The sequence below is a fragment of the Phyllobates terribilis genome, unplaced genomic scaffold (assembly GCF_046119375.1).
Source record: "Phyllobates terribilis strain yellow unplaced genomic scaffold, ASM4611937v1 Scaffold_1__5_contigs__length_1240528914, whole genome shotgun sequence".
NCBI lineage: Eukaryota > Metazoa > Chordata > Amphibia > Anura > Dendrobatidae > Phyllobates > Phyllobates terribilis.
Window position 1 is genome coordinate 400,267,166 of NW_027362761.1, and position 19,391 is coordinate 400,286,556.

General features: G+C 45.4%; 1 protein-coding gene across 4 annotated transcripts in view; it reads right to left on the reverse strand.

Annotated features, from left to right (window-relative positions):
* Positions 1-19,391, reverse strand: part of SNX24 (sorting nexin 24) — a 187,432-nt gene that overhangs the window by 65,351 nt on the left and 102,690 nt on the right. For all 4 annotated transcript variants that reach the window (XM_073676834.1, XM_073676842.1, XM_073676826.1 and 1 more), the window contains one exon: positions 79-162. In XM_073676834.1, coding sequence (XP_073532935.1) covers positions 79-162 — 84 coding nt within the window. The remainder of the gene's footprint in view (positions 1-78; positions 163-19,391) is intronic.

Here is a 19,391-nt window from a genome sequence, read left to right on the forward strand (position 1 = left end):
TGACCGGAGATGTGGTGATGATGATGATGATGATGATGACACTATGAAAAAGCAATGGTTGGTCTGCTTACAACTCACCTTTTTATGGAGCGCATGGAATTCACTATATCTCTTCTCAACAAAATGCTTTCTTCCATTTACTAATACTTCTATTCTAAAAACCTGGAGACAAAGAAAAACAATTTGTTACAATATGGTTTTGTGTAATAGAATACATACACATATAATTTATATAAAAGAAACAATAGAAAACAAAAAGCATCTAACAGAATGAAGTGTTAACAGGCGCAAGGTGCTATGGCAGCACTATATATAAACCAAAGAATACAGCAGCACTCTGTATACACGAAGATGTATGCAAAGACTGAATATATGACATTTAATCTGCATTACCATTGTATAAAATATACTCATAAAATGAAAGTACCTAGCACACAAAATGACCAATTCGTGTGTGTCCACCAGCCACAACAAAGCGACCTTTCTCTGATGGGATCCTAGCCATTTCTATGAGATATGCTTCACCAATGCTAATTAAAAACATCCTAAGGCTACATTCATACGTTCAGTATTTGGTCAGTATTTTACATCAGTATTTGTAAGCCAGAACCAGGAGTGGAACAATCAGAGGAAAAGTATAATAGAAACTCGTCACCACTTCTGTATTTATCACCCACTTACACATACTGATGTCAAATACTGACCATATACTGAACGTGACCATAGACCGATGGAAGGAGCGCAGCCAACTATGAGGCAGTCATCACTTCCGATCAGTCTGAGGCCACGTGCACACATTCAGTATTTTACATCAGTATTTGTAAGCCAAAAACAGGAGCTATTTAACCCCATGCGGCTGTGGCTATTTTTTCTCCTCCCTCTTCCAAGAGCTATAACATTTTTATTTTTATGATAATTTAACTATATGGGGGCTTGTTGTTAGCAGGACAATTTGTAGTTTTGAACTGCAGCGCATATTTTAACCAACTATAGAAGTGAAAAAGTGTAGTGAAATTGTGGGAAAAAAATGCAATTCTGCCTTTGACTTTTGGGTTTTGCGTTTACGACATGAAGAGTGCGATAAAGTGACCTAGCAACATTATTTTTCAGTTCAGTTCAGTGTGTATAAACATATATTATAATCACAGTATTTTGCTGATTGTAAGACGCAATGGATTATAAGACGCACCCCAAATTTTGGGGTGCAAAATAGGAAAAAATGTTGTTTTTTTTTTATATAAAATGGTGCGCCTTATAATCCTTTTTACCTGGGAGGCAGCGGTGGGGGAGAGGGGGTCACATATACTGGAGATTGGCGAAGGAGGCAGAAGTCTGCAGGCCCAGTCTTCAGAAGAAGTGTCACTGATTCAAGGCGGTGGTGGTGGCGGCGGTAGCGGGGCGATGCTGCATTGTCTCCCGAGATCTCAATCTGCGCATGCTCCGGCGGCCATTTTGCCGAAGCACAGCGCACGGCTATGTATGGGATAGGGAACCTCAGCTCTGCTCACCCCCGACTTCTGAGGATGGGGCATCCCACCGATACCGCCGCCATCACCACCGCCTTGAATCAGCAACACTTCTTCTGAGGACGGGGCCAGCAGCATTGCCCCGCTGCCGCCGCCGCCACCAACCTCCTGTATTTGGGACCCCGATCCGACGCCCCCCCCCACCCCAAGTAAAATACCGTAAGTTTGTATTATAAGACGCGCGCCCTTTTTCCTCCCAAATTTGGGGGGGGGGGAAAGTGCGTCTTACAGTGGGGAATATAAGTATTTGATACAAAGCCGATTTTGCAAGTTTCCCATGTACAAAGAATGGAGAGGGCTGTAATTTTTATCGTAGGTACACTTCACCTGTGAGAGACAGAATCTAAAAATAAAAACTAGGCTTAGTCTTTCAGGTTTTTTAACAGATACACAGCCTTAATAATATCAAAGTGAACTCACTATTTAACTGGAAGGTAAGGCGATAGTGACCAACAGCCCATTTAATAACAGTGCACTGACTCACTTTTCATGTTTTCATTTTTTTGTTTTTATTAAAAATGGCCCAAAACATGATTCCTCTAAGTATTCTGTACAGAATGTTCTGCCTGATCACAAATGACTAACTCACACTGAAGGTGTAGCTGTCAGAGATGCCATCATCCTGCTGTGACTGAGACAAGTGATATGCCATACCTTCCATAACGCCCTCCGCTTTCTTCCCACTAATATGCCTGCTAGAGGCAAAGGAGGACAGTTGTGACTTTCGTTTGGTACTACTAATGCCCAGACGGCTGCTGCTGACGCTTAGGCTGCTGCTAGCAGCTACCACATTCATAGCTATGGTATGTTTTTGTTCTCGTTCATTGCCACTTCTTCCTTTACCATACATTTTGTACAACACTATAATTAACTTTTAACAATCTTTTCATTCCCAGTTATTCAATACTTGCCAAAAAAGGATGCAACGAGAAATGCTGGGTAGGTGGAAAAAGTTCAGAAAACAAAATACTGAAGCATACCGCACTAAAAAATTTTTAAACAGACTTCTCAAAAATGATACAATAAGAAATACTGGGTAGTTACACATCAAAAAGTCAGTACCTGCAGCATGGCACTGTATTGGTGTGGCGTGTATAGATGTAGAATGTGATTAGTAAAATAGATGGGCAAAAAAAAAATATCCCCCTTCCTTCACAAAAATGACTGCACAAGAAATTAAAAAAACGTTCAGTAGCTTGTGAAAAACAATCACATCATCTCTGACGCCAACAGACTTCAGTTTTTTTTCCTGTGGCTTGCTGCTGTTTTCTAGTGCATTAAATATGAAGAAAAAAATAATTGTAATACAAATGCAGCAGCACAGATGCCAGCTACACCATATCGTTGCTCAATCACAATGGACCAGGCATGGCTGCTCGCACCTCTCCTATTTCTTACTATCAATTTAATCTATGTATTATTCACAGATTACTACACTCATCTTCTTTAGTGCTGCAGCTATACAACATACAGGTGCATCTCACTAAATTAGAATATCATCAAAAAGTTAATTTATTTCAGTTCTTCAATACAAAAAGTGAAACTCATATTATATAGAGACATTACAAACAGAGTGCTCTATTTCAAGTGTTTATTTCTGTTAATGTTGATTATGGCTTACAGCCAATGAAAACCCAGAAGTCATCATCTCAGTAAATTCAAATAATTAACAAAAAACACCTGCAAAGGCTTCCTAAGCATTTAAAAAGGTCCCGTAGTCTGTTTCAGTAGGCTCCACAATCATGGAGAAGACTGCTGACTTGACAGATGTCCAGAAGGCAGTCATTGACACACTCCACAAGGTCCCAGAGTTCCAATTTTCATTTGGAAATCAAAGTCCCAGAGTCTGGAGGAAGAGTAGAGAGGCCACAATCCAAGCTGCTTGAGGTCTAGTGTGAAGTTTCTACAATCAGTGATGATCATCTGCTGGTATAGGTCCATTGTGTTTTATCAAGACCAAAGTCAGCCGTCTACTAGGAAATTTTACAGCACTTCATGTTTCCTTCTGATGATAAGCTTTTTGGAGATGGAAATTTCATTCTCCAGCAGGACTTGGCACCTGTCTACACTGCCAAAAGTACCAATACCTGGTTTAAAAACAACGGTATCACTGTGCTTGATTGGCCAGCAAACAGGCCTGACCTTAACCCCATAGAGAGTCTATGGGGTATTGTCAAGAGGAAGATGAGAGACACCAGACCCAACAATGCAGAGGAGCTGAAGGCTGCTATCAAAGGAACCTGGGCTTCCATAACACCTCAGCAGTGCCACAGGCTGATCGCCTCCATGCCACGCCGCATTGATGCAGTAATTGATGCAAAAGGAGCCCCGACCAAGTATTGAGTGCATTTACTGAACATACATTTCAGTAAGCCAACATTTAAGATTTTAAAAACATTTTTCAAGCTGTTGTTATAAAGTATTCTAATTTACTGAGATAATGACTTGTGTTTTCATAATCATCAACATTAACAGAAAAAAAAACTTGAAATAGATCACTCTGTTTGTAATGACTCTATATAATATAGGAGTTTCACTTTTTGTATAGAAGAACTGACATAAATTAACTTTTTGATGATATTCTAATTTAGTGAGATGCACCTGTATTACTGTCTGGAGTGTTCGTTTCAGGGCTTTCTCTTCCGATCAATATTGCTGAGCTGAGAGCTTTGCCTTCCTCTCAGTATCCTAAATCACCATAAATTGACCACTGCATTCCCCGCCTCGGCTTTTATACAATCTAGGAGTGTCACTTTATATTGGCTGAGATATTCCATGCGATGTGATATCTGCAAGGCATTATAAGTAAGTAACTTTGCAATTTACCGCATAATAAATATTTTCACCATTCTCAAGAATGGAGGGATTTTTAACTTTATAGTGTACAGCTCATTGTCCAAGTTAACAGCCATATTGCAGATCTAGCCTGGCTGGTTGTCTACATAAAGAACATGAAGCGCAAGCAGGCTCTACAAACCAAAGTCTGCTTGCATTACTCTGAAGCTGGCCGGACAGCTGGATCCGACCAGCTTTAGTCCCCCTGTGCTTCTAGCATGCTGCAGTGGCAATGCTACCTCTGCTAGCAGCCTGGCAGAGAGCACAGGACAGAACTGCAGCACAACCATGTCCCTGGTTCGAATTGTCAATGTTCAGGAATGTGCCGCCCCCAGAAAAGCAGGAAGCTGGGAGTGGTGCACTCCTAGAAATAAAACTTGAGAAAACGCCTTTACATTTTTCTTGTCTGATTGGTTTATTGGAAACAGCAGAACGTTTGAAACTTTCTTTATGAACCTAATATGCAATAGGGTAGAATAATTTTGTAATCATTTTACGCTAAGTAGCTGGGTATACAGACAGATTAGATTCCAACAGTAGAGAATGTGTGTAGCGAGTAGTGGGGTGACTAAAATATAACTTATTTACTCAAGTTAAAAAAGGGGTATTGTTATAAAAATATATAAATATTTCTCAGTAGCTTGTTAGTGGTATACAAAGTTATATTTTAATCTCCTATAACATCTGCGTGACAGTGTGGCAAATCAGGGATGTTCAAGGGCGGAGCCGACTTTTTGGCGCGAACAAGCCGGAACCCCGAATATGAACCCGAATTTGAAATGCCAACAAATTCGTTCAACACTAGTCAAGGCCTCCAGTACCAGAAGCAGCAATGCAACCCCACAGCATGATGGTTCCTCCACCATGCTTAACTGTTGGTAAGGTGTTCTTTTTCTTATAAGCTTCATTGCACCGTCTGTAAACAAACTATTGCTTTTTGTTGCCAAAAAGCTATATTTTTGTTTCATCTGTCCACAGAACATTTTCCTAGATTGTGGTTTGTCAAGGTACTCTTTGGCAAAGATCAGTCCTTCCTTTTTATGTCTTTTCTTCAGCAATGGTTTCTTCCTTGGCCTTCGTCCATAAAGCTCTACTTGGCTTTTGTGTGCGGCGTATGATACTTGTTGAAACCATGACCCCAGACTGTTCCAGGTTGGCCTTCAGGTCTTTGGATGTTTGACATGGTGTTTTTTTCCACCATTCGCACCAACCTTTGAAGACATCTTTTGTAAATTTTAATCTTTCCACCACGTCCAGGGAGGTTCTTGATGGTTCCATGCTTGGCAAACTTCTTAATAACATTGTGGACTGTTGAAACTGGGATACCAAGGTCTTTGGAGATGGCCTTTTACCCTTTGGAAGTCTTGTGTTTGCTAATAATAGCAGTTCTGATGTCCTCAGACAGCTCCTTTATCTTCACCAAAAGGAACAGGGCCTATCATGTGGTTTTTTAAAACACTGAAGTCATAGGCTAATTCATGTCATATGAGTACCGACAATCACAGGAGAATCTATTTTGTGATTTACCACAGGCGAGTGAAAATGTGTTTCCATGCTAAATTAATGCAATGTAAAGGGTGCCAATACCAGTGTCACAGCAAGTTTGAGGCTGCGTGCCCACTATGCGTTTTTCAAGCGTTTTTGCCGCGGAATCGCCGCAGCGAAAACGCTTAAAAAACGCTTGGTAATACGTGCCCCATGGTCCCCAATGATAATCCGCACATGCTGCGGAAATTTCCGCTGCGGATTATCATTGCGGAAAAATACACAGCATGTCCATTAATTTTGCTGACACGCAGCGTAATTGCCGCCATTGACTTGCATTGAAACGCTTATTATTCGTGTCAGCACATTTGCGCACACGGATAATATGCGTTTCTATGTGCGGATGGTACCCAGGCCTGGAGAAGAGGAGACTCTCCTCCAGACTTGGGTACCATAGAACCTGTTAAAAAAAGAATTTAAAATAAAAAATAAAGATTATACTTGCCTTCCGATGTCCCCCGGTCTCCTCAGCGATGCGTCCGGTCTGTTGTATGGGTCGCGGTGGTGTAAGGACCTGCCATGACGTCATTTAGTTATGTGACAGGTCACGCGACCGCTGACGTCAGAGGTCACGTGACCTGTCACATGACTCAATGACGTCATCGCAGGTCCTTTCACACCACCGCGACCCATTCAACAGACTAGATGGAGCGGAGAAAATACGGGGGGACATCGGAAGGTAAGTATAATCTTTATTTTTTACCATTTTTATTCTATTTTTTCTATTACTTGGTCACACTATATAAATCCATGCCGGTTGCATGGATGTATATAGTGTGACCAAGTTGTCAAGCACTTTCCAAGTGATGCTAAAATCGCTTGGAAAAGCGCTTGATAACCCGCATGCGGAAATGCATGAAAAAACGCTTGAGAAACGCTTCTACCTGGCGGGAAAAAAAGCATGTAAAATCCGCATGCGTTTTTCCTGCCAGGGAGAAGCGGAAAAAATATGCAGCATTTCTGCATCGTGGGCACTTAGCCTTAGGTTTTTCTTTTTTTCCCTCCCATTGTTTTTGGTTTTAAATTATTGTTGATCATTGGCTCTTTTGTATTTAACATGAGTGCTGTATACAAAAAAACTTTCACTTGATTTATTTTTTTCAGGAGATATTCCACATTATGTACTTAAACTTCATAGGTGCCAATAACGATGAGTAGGACTGTAATACATTTATTATTTTTTAAATCACTCCCATCATACAACTGTCCGCAGAATTTTTTACTGCAAAGAACAGCAAAAATGCAGTCTACTGCTAATGGCCATCGGGGGCCGTGCTCCTCTATGGTAATGAAGAGACGTGCCCATATTGATTCCCCCACAATTCCTCTCTAACCTGAATCATTCCTGCTTGTAAAGGGGAAATCCAAGTAATCGCAGCAGAATACCCTAATCTATAAGCAAATCCCCTCCAACGAAGCAGTCATATGCATCATAACAATGTATGCGCCCACGACATGGCAGGTTAATTTCCCTGTGACCTATATATTCATCTCCACCCCATCTGGGGCCACTGGTATCATTTATAATGGACAAATACAATGTGCAAACACACGTTTTCTGCAGGTGACATCTATGACAGAACGTGCTGATACAGGCAACTACTGGAAGGTTACAGTGAGGATCCCTCTTCCCTAGCAGACTCCCTAATTAGTAGCCAGCAATATGACATGCTGGTGACACCCAGGTCATAGGGTCACAGTGCAGAACAGGTGACAGGCTACACAGATGGGGACCCCTAACAAAAATGGAAAGGAGAACAAGAAAATTGGAAGCTCACAAGATAACCCTATCTGAAATGACAACTAATATAGCAAGCTTCACACGACACCCTGTCAAGTGACAGTTCCCTTCTCCACAGGGAGCAATCCTAAATTTCCCTATTAAAAGAAAACGGCCACAGAGTGCAAATAGTTTGTACAACGGCTTCAAGCAACTGTGGCATTGTGGTTCCTAGAAAATTTCCATGAAAAATGGTTATTGTGTCAATTTAAATTACGGTAAGTTTCCAGGTCTAAGGTAAAAGGGATGGGAAAAATAATAAGCTAAAGATGGAAGTGACACAAATAGATAAAGAACCATTAATCACCTGACTGCAGCTTCAGTGCCACTACTTACCACCTGTCTTTGATGCCATGGCTGCCGTTGTCATATTCAAATAGAACTAAGGAAATCCTGGAAACATGATCTTTTGGGGGCCATGAGGACTGGCGTTCGGGGAACACTGCTGTAGAGTGATGGTTTCAAAATGGTGGGAATTAACTGGAGTACCTGGAGGACCATCCATATTGACAGACCACACAGCTGTTATGTGGCCTGTGAGCCGAGGGTCATCACCCTGTTCCCAGCTAATTCTCCAGTTTCAACCATATCTGCATCTGTGGGATGATGCCGCTGTGCCAGTGTGTCTGAGAGTGACTCTGCACAGTAGTCATGATGACATCATTATATCGCGACTCCTGTGCGGATGAGGCCTCAGTCTGCACAGAGAACTGAAGACATCGAGGGGACAGCGGAAGGGGAGAAGTTTGGATTTTTTTTATTGTCAGTACTTGTGGGGGTGTCACACTGTGTGTAGGGTGAGGGCTGCCAGGACATCAAACTGTGTGTGTGAAGGTCCTCATACATTGTTGGGGGCCTGCGCAGTACGCTTTGCCCATGTGCGGGCAAAGCTGAAAAGCTGAAGTGCGCATGCGCACAGCAATAGCTGCAAAATCCTTCTGGTACGTGAGCCAGAAAGATGTGTGCCAGCGCATGCGCACTTCTGTTTTTGGCTTTGCCGCAGTTGGGCAAAGAATACTGAACAGGCGCGAGATGGGATTTGTCTGCGCAGGCGCAAGATTTCTCACGGCGATGGGGGTGACGCAGGAGGCGTCACCAACGTCAAGGACAGCAGCCGGGGGAGGGGGTGGAGAGTCTGAAGCCACGCCCATCGGACCAGACGGACCCGATTACAATACAGCATGGGAGAAATTAAAAAGTTTTTTCTTGAGTATACAGGGGTTGTCAGGGGGTTACATAAGGATTTGGGGAAAGAAGCGCAGACGCTGAATAAGTTGATATTTTAAGCTGATATGTGACAAATTTGGTGACATGTCCCGTTAAGGGGGTATTTCATTTTTACTTGTTTTTAAAGCCCATTGGCTTGCTCTCGTTTAAAATAACAAACCACTTACCGCCTTCTGCTCCCACGCCGGCACTCTGCCGCTGCTCCTGGAGATTGATTATAAGCAGCAGCTGTGACGTCACCACTATATCCAGCTACTGGGCTCAGTGGCTCATGCCATCTGCATAGGCAAAGTCACTGAACCCAGTGATTGGCTGCAGCGGTCACTTGTTGTAAGGGCATCACTGCTGCGGCCTGTAAACAATCACCAAGAACAGTGCTGGAAACATGGCACTGGAATAGGGGTCTGTAAAGAAAGCTCTTTAGCGCCGCAATTTAAAAAAATATATAAATGGAAAACCCCCATAAAACTAAATACGCCGTGTAAAGATTAAAGTATGGATGTCACTTCTGTTAGGAGAGTTTCCATTTACACTTCCATTCATACTTTAAAAAAAAGAAAAATAATAAAAAAAAGCCAATCAAGTCAACAGAAAAAGAAACACATAGATCTTTAAGTGTATTAAAACTGAAAAAGTGCAGACTACATCTGATAACAATATGAGGAAATTGATTTGCAAAAAGTGAAAAGCCAAAGCAAAGAATGGAGAATGGCATGCTGAAAAGCAAACACTGGAATAAGGAAACAGCCATGCACTGTAACAATTGTATCTCCCAGCAAATTATCACAAATAGAAAGCTGCACATTAAGAACCATTGAATTACCAGATAATATGCTAAGTAACATGTAAAAAAAAACATTGGCTAGGCCCTGTTCTCATCTAATAGCATAATAATTTTTATTTAGATAGCGCCAATATATTCTGCAGCACATATTCTGCAGGGTACATGTGCAAACAATATTCAACATTACACAGTAACACATAACTCAACAATTCAAAGAGAAGCAGTGAGGGCCCTGCCCGCAAGAGCTTACAATCTATAATTATATAGAGAGAGGGGTAGAAAAGGTAAAAAGATCTTGTAGCGTATAGTCCAGACAACAGTATAGTAAATAAAAGGTATTCATATAAAACTGCATCAACCGGTCACCAGCCGCTTTTTGCATATGAAGCCATGGCGTGCTGCTTAGAGCATGGCGTGCTGCTTAGAGCATGGCGTGCTGCTTAGAGCATGGCGTGCTGCTTAGAGCATGGCGTGCTGCTTAGAGCATGGCGTGTGGGGCAAACTGATCAAAGAAGAGATTAGGTTCTACTGAAAATGTCAGAGGAGGGAACAGAAAAGTTGGATTAGTGCTGTGAAAAGCCGGCCTAAAAAAAAGATGTGTTTTTAAGGCACATAAATGGTCACTGGAAATTAACCGGATTGCCTGGGATCGTGTATTCCAGAGAGCTGGTGCAGCATGAGAAAAGACAGGAATGTAACGTTCTGGACACTCACCAATCTCAAGAACTGTGGTCCAGAGTCCTCAGTTTGGATGGACGAGCACACACACTGCCAGTCTGATCACTGCTTATAGGATTGATGGAGATGACCAAGCGTTTCCTGTCAGTCCCACAGTGAAGACAGCAGGCATTTGTGCATTACAGTCACTTCATTGGAATGGGGCAGCAGGTATGCATGATTGGCACAACCAGTCTAATGAAGAATTTTGCAATTCTGTTACATCAATCAGGAATGCATAACCATATGACTAGCAAGATGGTTCAAGAATTGCTCAGAAAGGGAAATCTTAGGGCTCATTCACATCTAACAGGCATGTCTGGCCAGACACAATTAATGACCAGGTTGTGCGCGTTGAGCACCTGTCTGGACACAGAAAAGTGCAGGTATAATATGAAGTTTGACAGATTACAAAGAGCAGATGATGGAAGAAACAAAAAATGTTGTAACAGCCTGAACAAAAACTGCATAATTATTTTACAAATACCAGAAATAAAATAAACCAAGCAACAATGATAAAATACAGTGAGGGAAAACTGATCTGAGCATGCTCTCTCCTATGAATCTCTGTCAGCCAACATCTGGAATCAGCATATTTCTTCTAGCGCCTCAATTCATTGTGTGCGATAAAACAGAGGATCAGTTCCAAGAGATTTGGCATTGATTTTTCACCCACAAACAAAGCCCATTTCTAGTTACATGATCTATCATAATCAGACAATTTGTACCTTGGCTTTGCGTTTGGAACAATGACTTGTAGACTGCTTCTGCAAGTCAACAGTCTTTCTGTGTGTTCTACCAGCTGTTCCCTCCAGTCACATGGAACCAAGCAGAGAAAGCGGGAAATGTATTCTGGGACAATCTATTGACAGTGGAAAAAACTCCTACGAGTGGGTAATAACCGTTAGCATTACTATGCTTAAATGGGTTGTCCACTGGTTTTATATTGTTGACGTATTAAGTAGTGTGCAAACGTTTATGCATGTGTGGAAAAAATGCTGCAAAGTAAGAATGCTTCCAAAATCAGAAGTGTTAAAGTTTTATTTTTATTAATTAACAAAATGCAAAGTGAATATAAATCTTAAATCAATATTTGGTGGGAACACTTTTTGCCTTCAAAACAACATCAATTGTTCTAGGTACATTTGCACACAGTTTTGAAAAACAAAAAACTCGACAGGGAGGTTCTTTCAAACATCTTGGAGAACTAACCACATATCTTCAGTGGATATAGGCTTGGGCAAATCTATCAGTCCTTTCATGTATTCCCACACAGACATTGACATGATGCTGAGATCACGTCTCTGGGGATCATATCATCACTTCCAGGACTCCTTTTTCTTCTTTATGCTTAAGAAAGTCCTTAATGACACTGGTTGTATGTTTGGGGTTTTTGTCTTGCTGGAGAGTAAACTTGAAGCCTCTCTCATGATATTGATATTGCATGATGGATAAATATTTGTCTTTATTTCTCAGCACTGAAAGCGTAAAAAAACAGACAACGGTGAGGATCGTAGACGCAGTGGTCAGCTTCGAAACTTAGTGAAACAGATGAAAGACACACCATGCTTTCATCCCTTCAAAATTGGAAGATGATGACCAGCAGTGCCACCAGCTCAGAACTAGCAGCACCAATTGGGACCCAGCTGCACCCATTTACTGTTCGGTAAAGTCTGACCTGAAGTGGTCTTCATGGAAGAATGGTGTCCTAAAAGTCATACCTTTGACATTAAAGTGAGGTCAAATGACTCAACTATGCACAGAAACATAGGAACTGGGGTGTAGAAAAATGGTAGAAGGTGCTCTGGACTGAGGAGTCAAAATTTTAAATATTTGGCTGTAACAGAAGGCAATTTGTTCACAAAGAGATGGAGTGTGGTACGATAATGAGTGTCTGCAGGCAACAGTGAAGCAGGTGGAGAATCCTAGCAAGTTTGGAGCTACATTATAGCAAATAGTTTTGAGGATTTTGTCAAAATTAACCACTTCGCACCAGAGCCTGTTTTTGCCTTCGTGACCGGGCCAATTTTTTCAATTCTGACCACTGTCACTTTATGAAGTAATTACTCTGGAATGCTTCAACGGATTCCCCTGATTCTGAGATTGTTTTTTCGTGACATATTGTACTTCATGATAGTGGTAAAATTTCTTTGATATCACTTGCGTTTATTTGTGAAAAAATCGGAAATTTGGCAAAATTTTTGAAAATTTTGCAATTTTCAAACTTTGAATTTTCATGCCCTTAAATCAGAGAGATAGGTCACACAAAATAGTTAATAAATAACATTTCCCACATGTCTACTTTACATCAGCACAATTTTGGAACCAAAATTTTTTTTTTATATGGGAGCTACAAGGGTTAAAAGTTGACCAGCGATTTCTCATTTTTCCAACAAAATTTACAAAAACATTTTTTTAGGGACCACATCATATTTGAAGTCACTTTGAGGGGTCTTTATGACAGAAAATACCCAAAAATGACACCATTCTAAAAACTGCACCCCTCAAGGTGCTCAAAACCACATTCAAGAACTTTATTAACCCTTCAGGTGCTTCACAGGAATTTTTGGAATGTGGAAGAAAAAAATTAACATTTAACTTTTTTCACAAAAATGTTACTTTAGACCCAATTTTTTTAATTTTCACAGGGGTAACAGGAAAAAATGGACCCCAAAATTTTTTGTGCAATTTCTCTTGAGCGCGCTGATACCCCATATGTGAGGGAAAACCACTGTTTGGGCGCACAGCAGGGCTCGGAAGGGAAGGAGCACCATTAGACTTTTTGAATGTAAAAGACGGATTTTGGTAAGAACTTACCTGTAAAATCCTTTTCAGCGAAGGAAGGAAGGGAGACACAGACATTACTAGTGGGTAGGCGGAGCCCACACAGGATAGAACACCTCAGATTACAAAAAAGTGTTGACCGGCCCCTCCAGCTTGGGCTCCTCCTACTCCAGCTCTCCAGTCCGTACACAAGCTAAGGAAGAGCAATTAACACCAGCGGAGCAACGCAACCCCTTCTGAAAAACTTAGAAAAAAGCAAGAAGACAGGTTATGCATATAACAGAAAAAAACACACAGTCCCAGGTACTACTCATTGGACCTGACCACTGCGATGAGCTGGCAATGCTGGAACAGAGCCTTAGCGCGCCGACCCCAGCCCAGATAACCGCCATCAGAGAAGGGTCACGCCGCATCTGAAAACACAACAACACACTTCTGCCATGGGAGGGAGCTGTGTCTCCCTTCCTTCCTTCGCTGAAAAGGATTTTACAGGTAAGTTCTTACCAAAATCCGTCTTTCAGCAGCAGAATGGAAGGAAGGGAGACACAGACATTACTAGTGGGATGTCCCAAAGCAGTCCAGAAATTAAGGGTGGGAAAAAACAACAAAGGCAGATTCCCAACAACTTAGATAAATGCGCAACCAGGGCTAAACACAAGTTAAGGAGATAACCTAAACTACAGCCGCCTGCAGGACCCTACGTCCTAAGGCCGCATCCGCGGAAGCACTGACGTACACCTTATAAAACTTTGTAAAAGTGTGGACGGAGCGCCAGGTAGCCGCCCGGCAGAGTTGAGCTGCCGAGGCCCCTTGATGAAAAGCCCACGATGAACCCACAGCTCTCGTGCAGTGAGCTCGAATCTTAATTGGGCAAGGCTCGCCCTTAAATCGGTAAGCTTCTAAAATGGCCGACCGAATCCATCAAGCTATAGTGTCCTTGGAAGCTCGTTGACCACGACGACGACCTTCTGGAATCACAAAAAGTGAGTCCGACTTCCGAAAACCTTGAGTAATAGACAAATAGAACTTTAACGCCCGCACCAAATCCAAAGTGTGCAAGGCCTGTTCCTTCGCATTCCTCGGCTCTGGACAGAGCGAGGGCAACACAATATCCTGGTTAACATGAAATTGTGACACCACCTTAGGTAGAAAGTCACCCCGTGTGCGAAGCACTACACGATCCGGGTGAAACTCCAGAAAAGGAGGCGAGCAAGAAAGAGCCGCCAACTCAGAAACCTTTCTCAAAGAGGTGACCGCCACCAGGAAGGCAACCTTCCAGGAAAGCAATGAAAGGCTAACAGAGTCCATAGGCTCAAAAGGCCCATGTTGAAGAGCCTCCAAGACAAGATTGAGCCGCCAAGGAGTCACAAGTGCCTTCCGCGGCGGAAATTGACGGATTACCCCGCGAAAAAAGGAACGTACGTCCCTACACGAGGCGATAGCCTTCCGAAAGAGCAAGGATAGAGCGGAAACCTGACCCTTCAGGGTGCTAACTGCCAAACCCTTGTCCAGCCCATACTGCAAAAAGGCCAACAAATTGGGAATGGAAAAAATCCTCGGGTTCCTTGAAGAACCGGAACACCACGAGAAGAAGGCTTCCCAAGTCTTGTGATAAATCCTAGTGGTAGCAGGACCTCTGGCCGCTCGCAGAGTGGCAATGACTTCGGCTGAAAATCCTTGACGGGTCAAGATTTCGGTCTCAAGAGCCACGCCGTCAAATGCAGAGACTTCAGGTCCGGATGACGAATGGGCCCCTGGGTTAACAGGTCCGGGCGAAGTGGAAGTGAAAGCGGAGGCACTGCCAGAAGCAACACCAGCGTTGAGAACCACGTCCTCCTTGGCCAATCTGGGGCCACCAACATAGCCGAGACTCTCTCCAGTTTGATCCGACGTAACACTAGAGGAAGTAAGGATATCGGCGGAAACACATAGATCAGCTCGAATTGGTCCCACGGAGCCACTAGAGCATCCACCGCCACAGCCTCCGGGTCCTTGTACCTGGACATGAACGTCGGTAACCTGGCGTTGAACCTGGATGCCATCAAATCCACTTGGGGAGTTCCCCAACGGGAGCACAGTAGTGCAAAAACTTCCGGATGAAGACTCCATTCTCCGGGATCCACCTTCTCGCGACTGAGGAAGTCCGCCGTGATATTCTGGACTCCTGGGATGTGAATCGCGGAGATGGCTGGAACCCTGGCTTCGGCCCATACCATGATCAGAGAGACCTCCATCATGAGCCTGGAGCTCCTCGTCCCACCTTGATGGTTGATATACGCGGCCGCCGTCGCGTTGTCTGTCTGCACTCGGACTGGCAGACCGCTTAAAGGGACCGTCCAGTGTTGGAGGCAAAGGAAAATCGCCCTCAACTCCAGGACGTTGATCGGCAGGACAGACTCTTCTGACGACCATACTCCCTGAACCCAGAGATCGTTCCAGACCCCCCCCCAGCCTGTCAGACTGGCATCGGTGGTTATGACTGACCACCGCGGAAGGAGGAAGGACTTCCCCTGGGATAACGCTTCTGGATGTAACCACCATCCTAGAGACTCTCGCACCCTGTGGGAGATGATGACACTGCGATCCAGCGAAGCCTGCGATCGATCCCAACGGGTCAGAATGAACATTTGGAGACCCCTGGAATGAAATTGAGCAAACGGGACCGCTTCCATTGACGCCACCATCAAACCCAGAAGGCGCATACACCTTCGAAGGGACATTGCTGTCGAAGACTTCATAACCTGTACATGTTGACGAAGACTTGCTTGCTTGTCCGGAGGCAAGGACACCACTGCCCGTAGCGTGTCGAAGTGCATCCCCAAAAACAGGATTGACTGCGACGGTTCCAGAGATGACTTCTTCCAATTGACTAGCCATCCGAAGTCCTCCAGGAGCTGAAGGGATAGATTGCGAGCCCTCACCGCCTCCTCCTCTGTGGACGCCACAATCAAAAGGTCGTCTAGATAGGGAAGAATTGTCACCCCCTGCCTTCGAAGGATCGCCATGAGAGGCGCCAGGATTTTTGTAAAAACTATGGGCGCTGATGCCAACCCGAATGGCAGGGCCACAAACTGGTAATGGTCCTGACCTATGGCAAAACGTAGGAAGCGCTGGTGAGCCCTTCCGATGGGAATATGCAAATAAGCGTCACGAATGTCGATTGACACTAAAAAATTGTTCTGCGACAGAGCCGCCACAACTGAGCGAAGCGACTCCATGCGGAATTTCCGGGTCCGGACATGCAGATTCAATTTTTTGAGATCCAGAATGGGGCGAAATTTGTCCTCCTTTTTGGGGACCACAAAGAGGTTGGAGTAAAACCCCCTTCCCCAATCCTCCGGCGGAACCGGCACCACCACACCATTCTGCAGAAGGGAATCGACCTCCCGCCGTAGAGCGGTAGCTAGCTCGGGCTCTGACGGAATGCGAGATTGGCAAAATCTGTCCGGGGGTCGAGAAAGAAACTCTATGAAATAGCCTGCCGACACAACCCGCGTCACCCAGGCGTCTGAAACGTGGGACACCCAAGTCGACTCGAACTGGAGCAGGCGACCCCCCACTCGAGGACCCTCGAGTGAAACCCTGGCGTCAGTCCGCCTTAGCGGGCTTTTTGTCAGCTTCCCGTTTGTCTTGACGGAAGTTCTGTTTCCAGGGAGTGCGGGATTTCTGAGAGATCTTTTTTCCCGAAAACGAGGGACGACCCGATCCCCAAGAGGGCTGACCGAACCGTCCCCTGGGCCGAAAGGGCCGCCGACTACTACCGGCACTAGACTTGCCAGACGCAGAAGCCACAGCTCTACGCTGCGGTAAAGCCGTTTCTTTTGCCTTGGCCTTCGCAATCAGTTCCGTGAGGTCAGACCCAAACAGCTGACCACCCTTGTAAGCTAAACACAGCAAACCTTGCTTGGAAACCGCGTCTCCGGTCCACTGCTTAAGCCACAGTGCTCTTCTGACTGTGACAGCCGAGGATTGGGCCCTGGACAGCAGTGACGTAGTATCCAGAACTGCATCTCTGCCATATCGCGCTGCCTCTTCCAACAACTTGAAAAGCCCTTCTACCTCGGATAGCGGGGATCCATCTTGCCACGCCGTCCGTAGGCGGTCCAACCACCTCAGGGAAGCTTCACCAGCACACATGGCTCCTAAAGCCGCTCTGAATCCATGACCCGCGGCCTCGTAGATGGATTTAGTCGCCATCTCCGTTTTTCGGTCCAGCGGATCCTGCAGACTCGCCTTCCCTTTAACAGGAAGTAATGAAGATTTGCTAAGCTGGGATAAAGGGACATCCACTTCAGGAGAAGGAATCCAATTAGCAATCGACTCCGTAGAACACGGATACAGTGCCTCAAAAAACCGTGTCCCCTGAAAACGCTTATCTGGACACAGGCGTTCCTTCTCCACCGCCCCATCAAGTTCATCCAGAGATGGTAACGTTGACCGCGACCTATGCGACTCCTGAAAAAGCCGGGCCGACTTACCAGGGCGTCTCGCTACCTCCTCCGGTAACTGTAACGCCTCCCTCATAGCTCCAATAAAAGCATCCACACGGCCCAAAAGAGAGGCAGAGCGCCCCTGCCGATCCTCTTTATCCGAATCGGACATCTCCCCAGCAGAGCTTGAAGGGGAACCCTCCATATCAGAGATCTCCGAGTCGCTGCGCGGGGAGGACAGTACCGGCCTGTGGCGCTTCCTGCCATGAGAAGACAGTTGGGATCTAGCTGACACCCAATGACCTAGAAGGTCAGACAGGCTATCAATAGAACGAGTGAGAGCCTCCATTTTAACATCACTGAGTCCCCCGACCTGCGCTGCACTTGACGCCGTCGAGGACTCCTGCGAGTCAGATACGCGAGACTGATCCTGTAGCGGACCTGGGAGACGGACCGCGCCTCCTGGACCCTGATCTGACATGCCCTCACACAGTATATAGCAGGCTTAAGCCTGTCAGTAACTAGGACAGTGTGGCTTCTAAAAGGAAAGAAACGAATGCTGAAGGGTTAAGGCTCTTACAGGGAGAGCTACCCCAGCTGTCCCCCAATTAAGGGTTAACCGCCTACCAGGGGGTTAATGCAGCAGACTCCCCACAACCTCTGCTAAATGAAAGAGGTGTGCGAGTCCCAGACAAAAAAACCTCTATATGAGGTAGCAGCTGCAGGGCAGCGCAGTCTGCTACCTAATTGTGCCGCAGAAAAGTGCCCTGCGCTGTTGGGGTGAGGAGGTTAAGCTTCTGCCCTGACAGGCAGAAGCGACTCACCCAGCTGGCCGCGGTGCAGCGTTCCTTCGGTTCTGACGGGAGGAGAGGAGAGTGAGGAGCCGGAGGAGGCCGTCAGAAATGGCCTCCGCGCAGTGAAGAGAGAAGCCGGAAGGGGAGGGACAGGAGAAAGCGCGTGCTCAGAGCGCTACCTGCCCGCGAAAAGACCGAGAAGGCGCGAAGCCACGCCCCCCCGCCGGCATTCAAAAAGGCGCGCGACTCCTCCGCTCTCCGCTCCTGCCCCGCTTCACATGTCCTGCAGGGATCCACCTGCGGACGAAAAACACACAGTCACCAACGGTACATGTAACAGCGGCCGCCGCAGCAGCCACTGAAGCACTCAAACACATTTACAAATGCTGAGTACTCACCCAGCTGAGCGCCACAGGGACCCCCAGGGATTTGTGGCGCTGTGGCCCTTAGCTTCCCCCCAGGACGGAGCGCGCAGGGACCCCAATGGCGCGGTTTGCGTCTCCTCCGGGAAGCGTCCCTCATCCCCCGGGGCCGGCAGGGTTCTGCAGGGACCACCATAAAGGGTATGCAGATCCGCCAGGGGAGGGGTGGGGGTCCAGCAGCGCTGAGACCCCTGAGACCTCTAGACCACGGGGGGTCCAAGTCTCTGTCCGATAAAAATAAAAAAAAATTTTCTGAGGAGCTGCTCCAGCAGCGACTATCCTCTGCGACCTCAAATTTTAGACTGGAGAGCTGGAGTAGGAGGAGCCCAAGCTGGAGGGGCCGGTCAACACTTTTTTGTAATCTGAGGTGTTCTATCCTGTGTGGGCTCCGCCTACCCACTAGTAATGTCTGTGTCTCCCTTCCTTCCATTCTGCTGCTGAAATTTGTCTGAATAATTAGCAGACGCCATGTTGCGTTTGGAGAGTCCCTGATGTTCCTAAACAGTGGAAACCCCCCACAAGTGACACCATTTTGGAAACTACACCC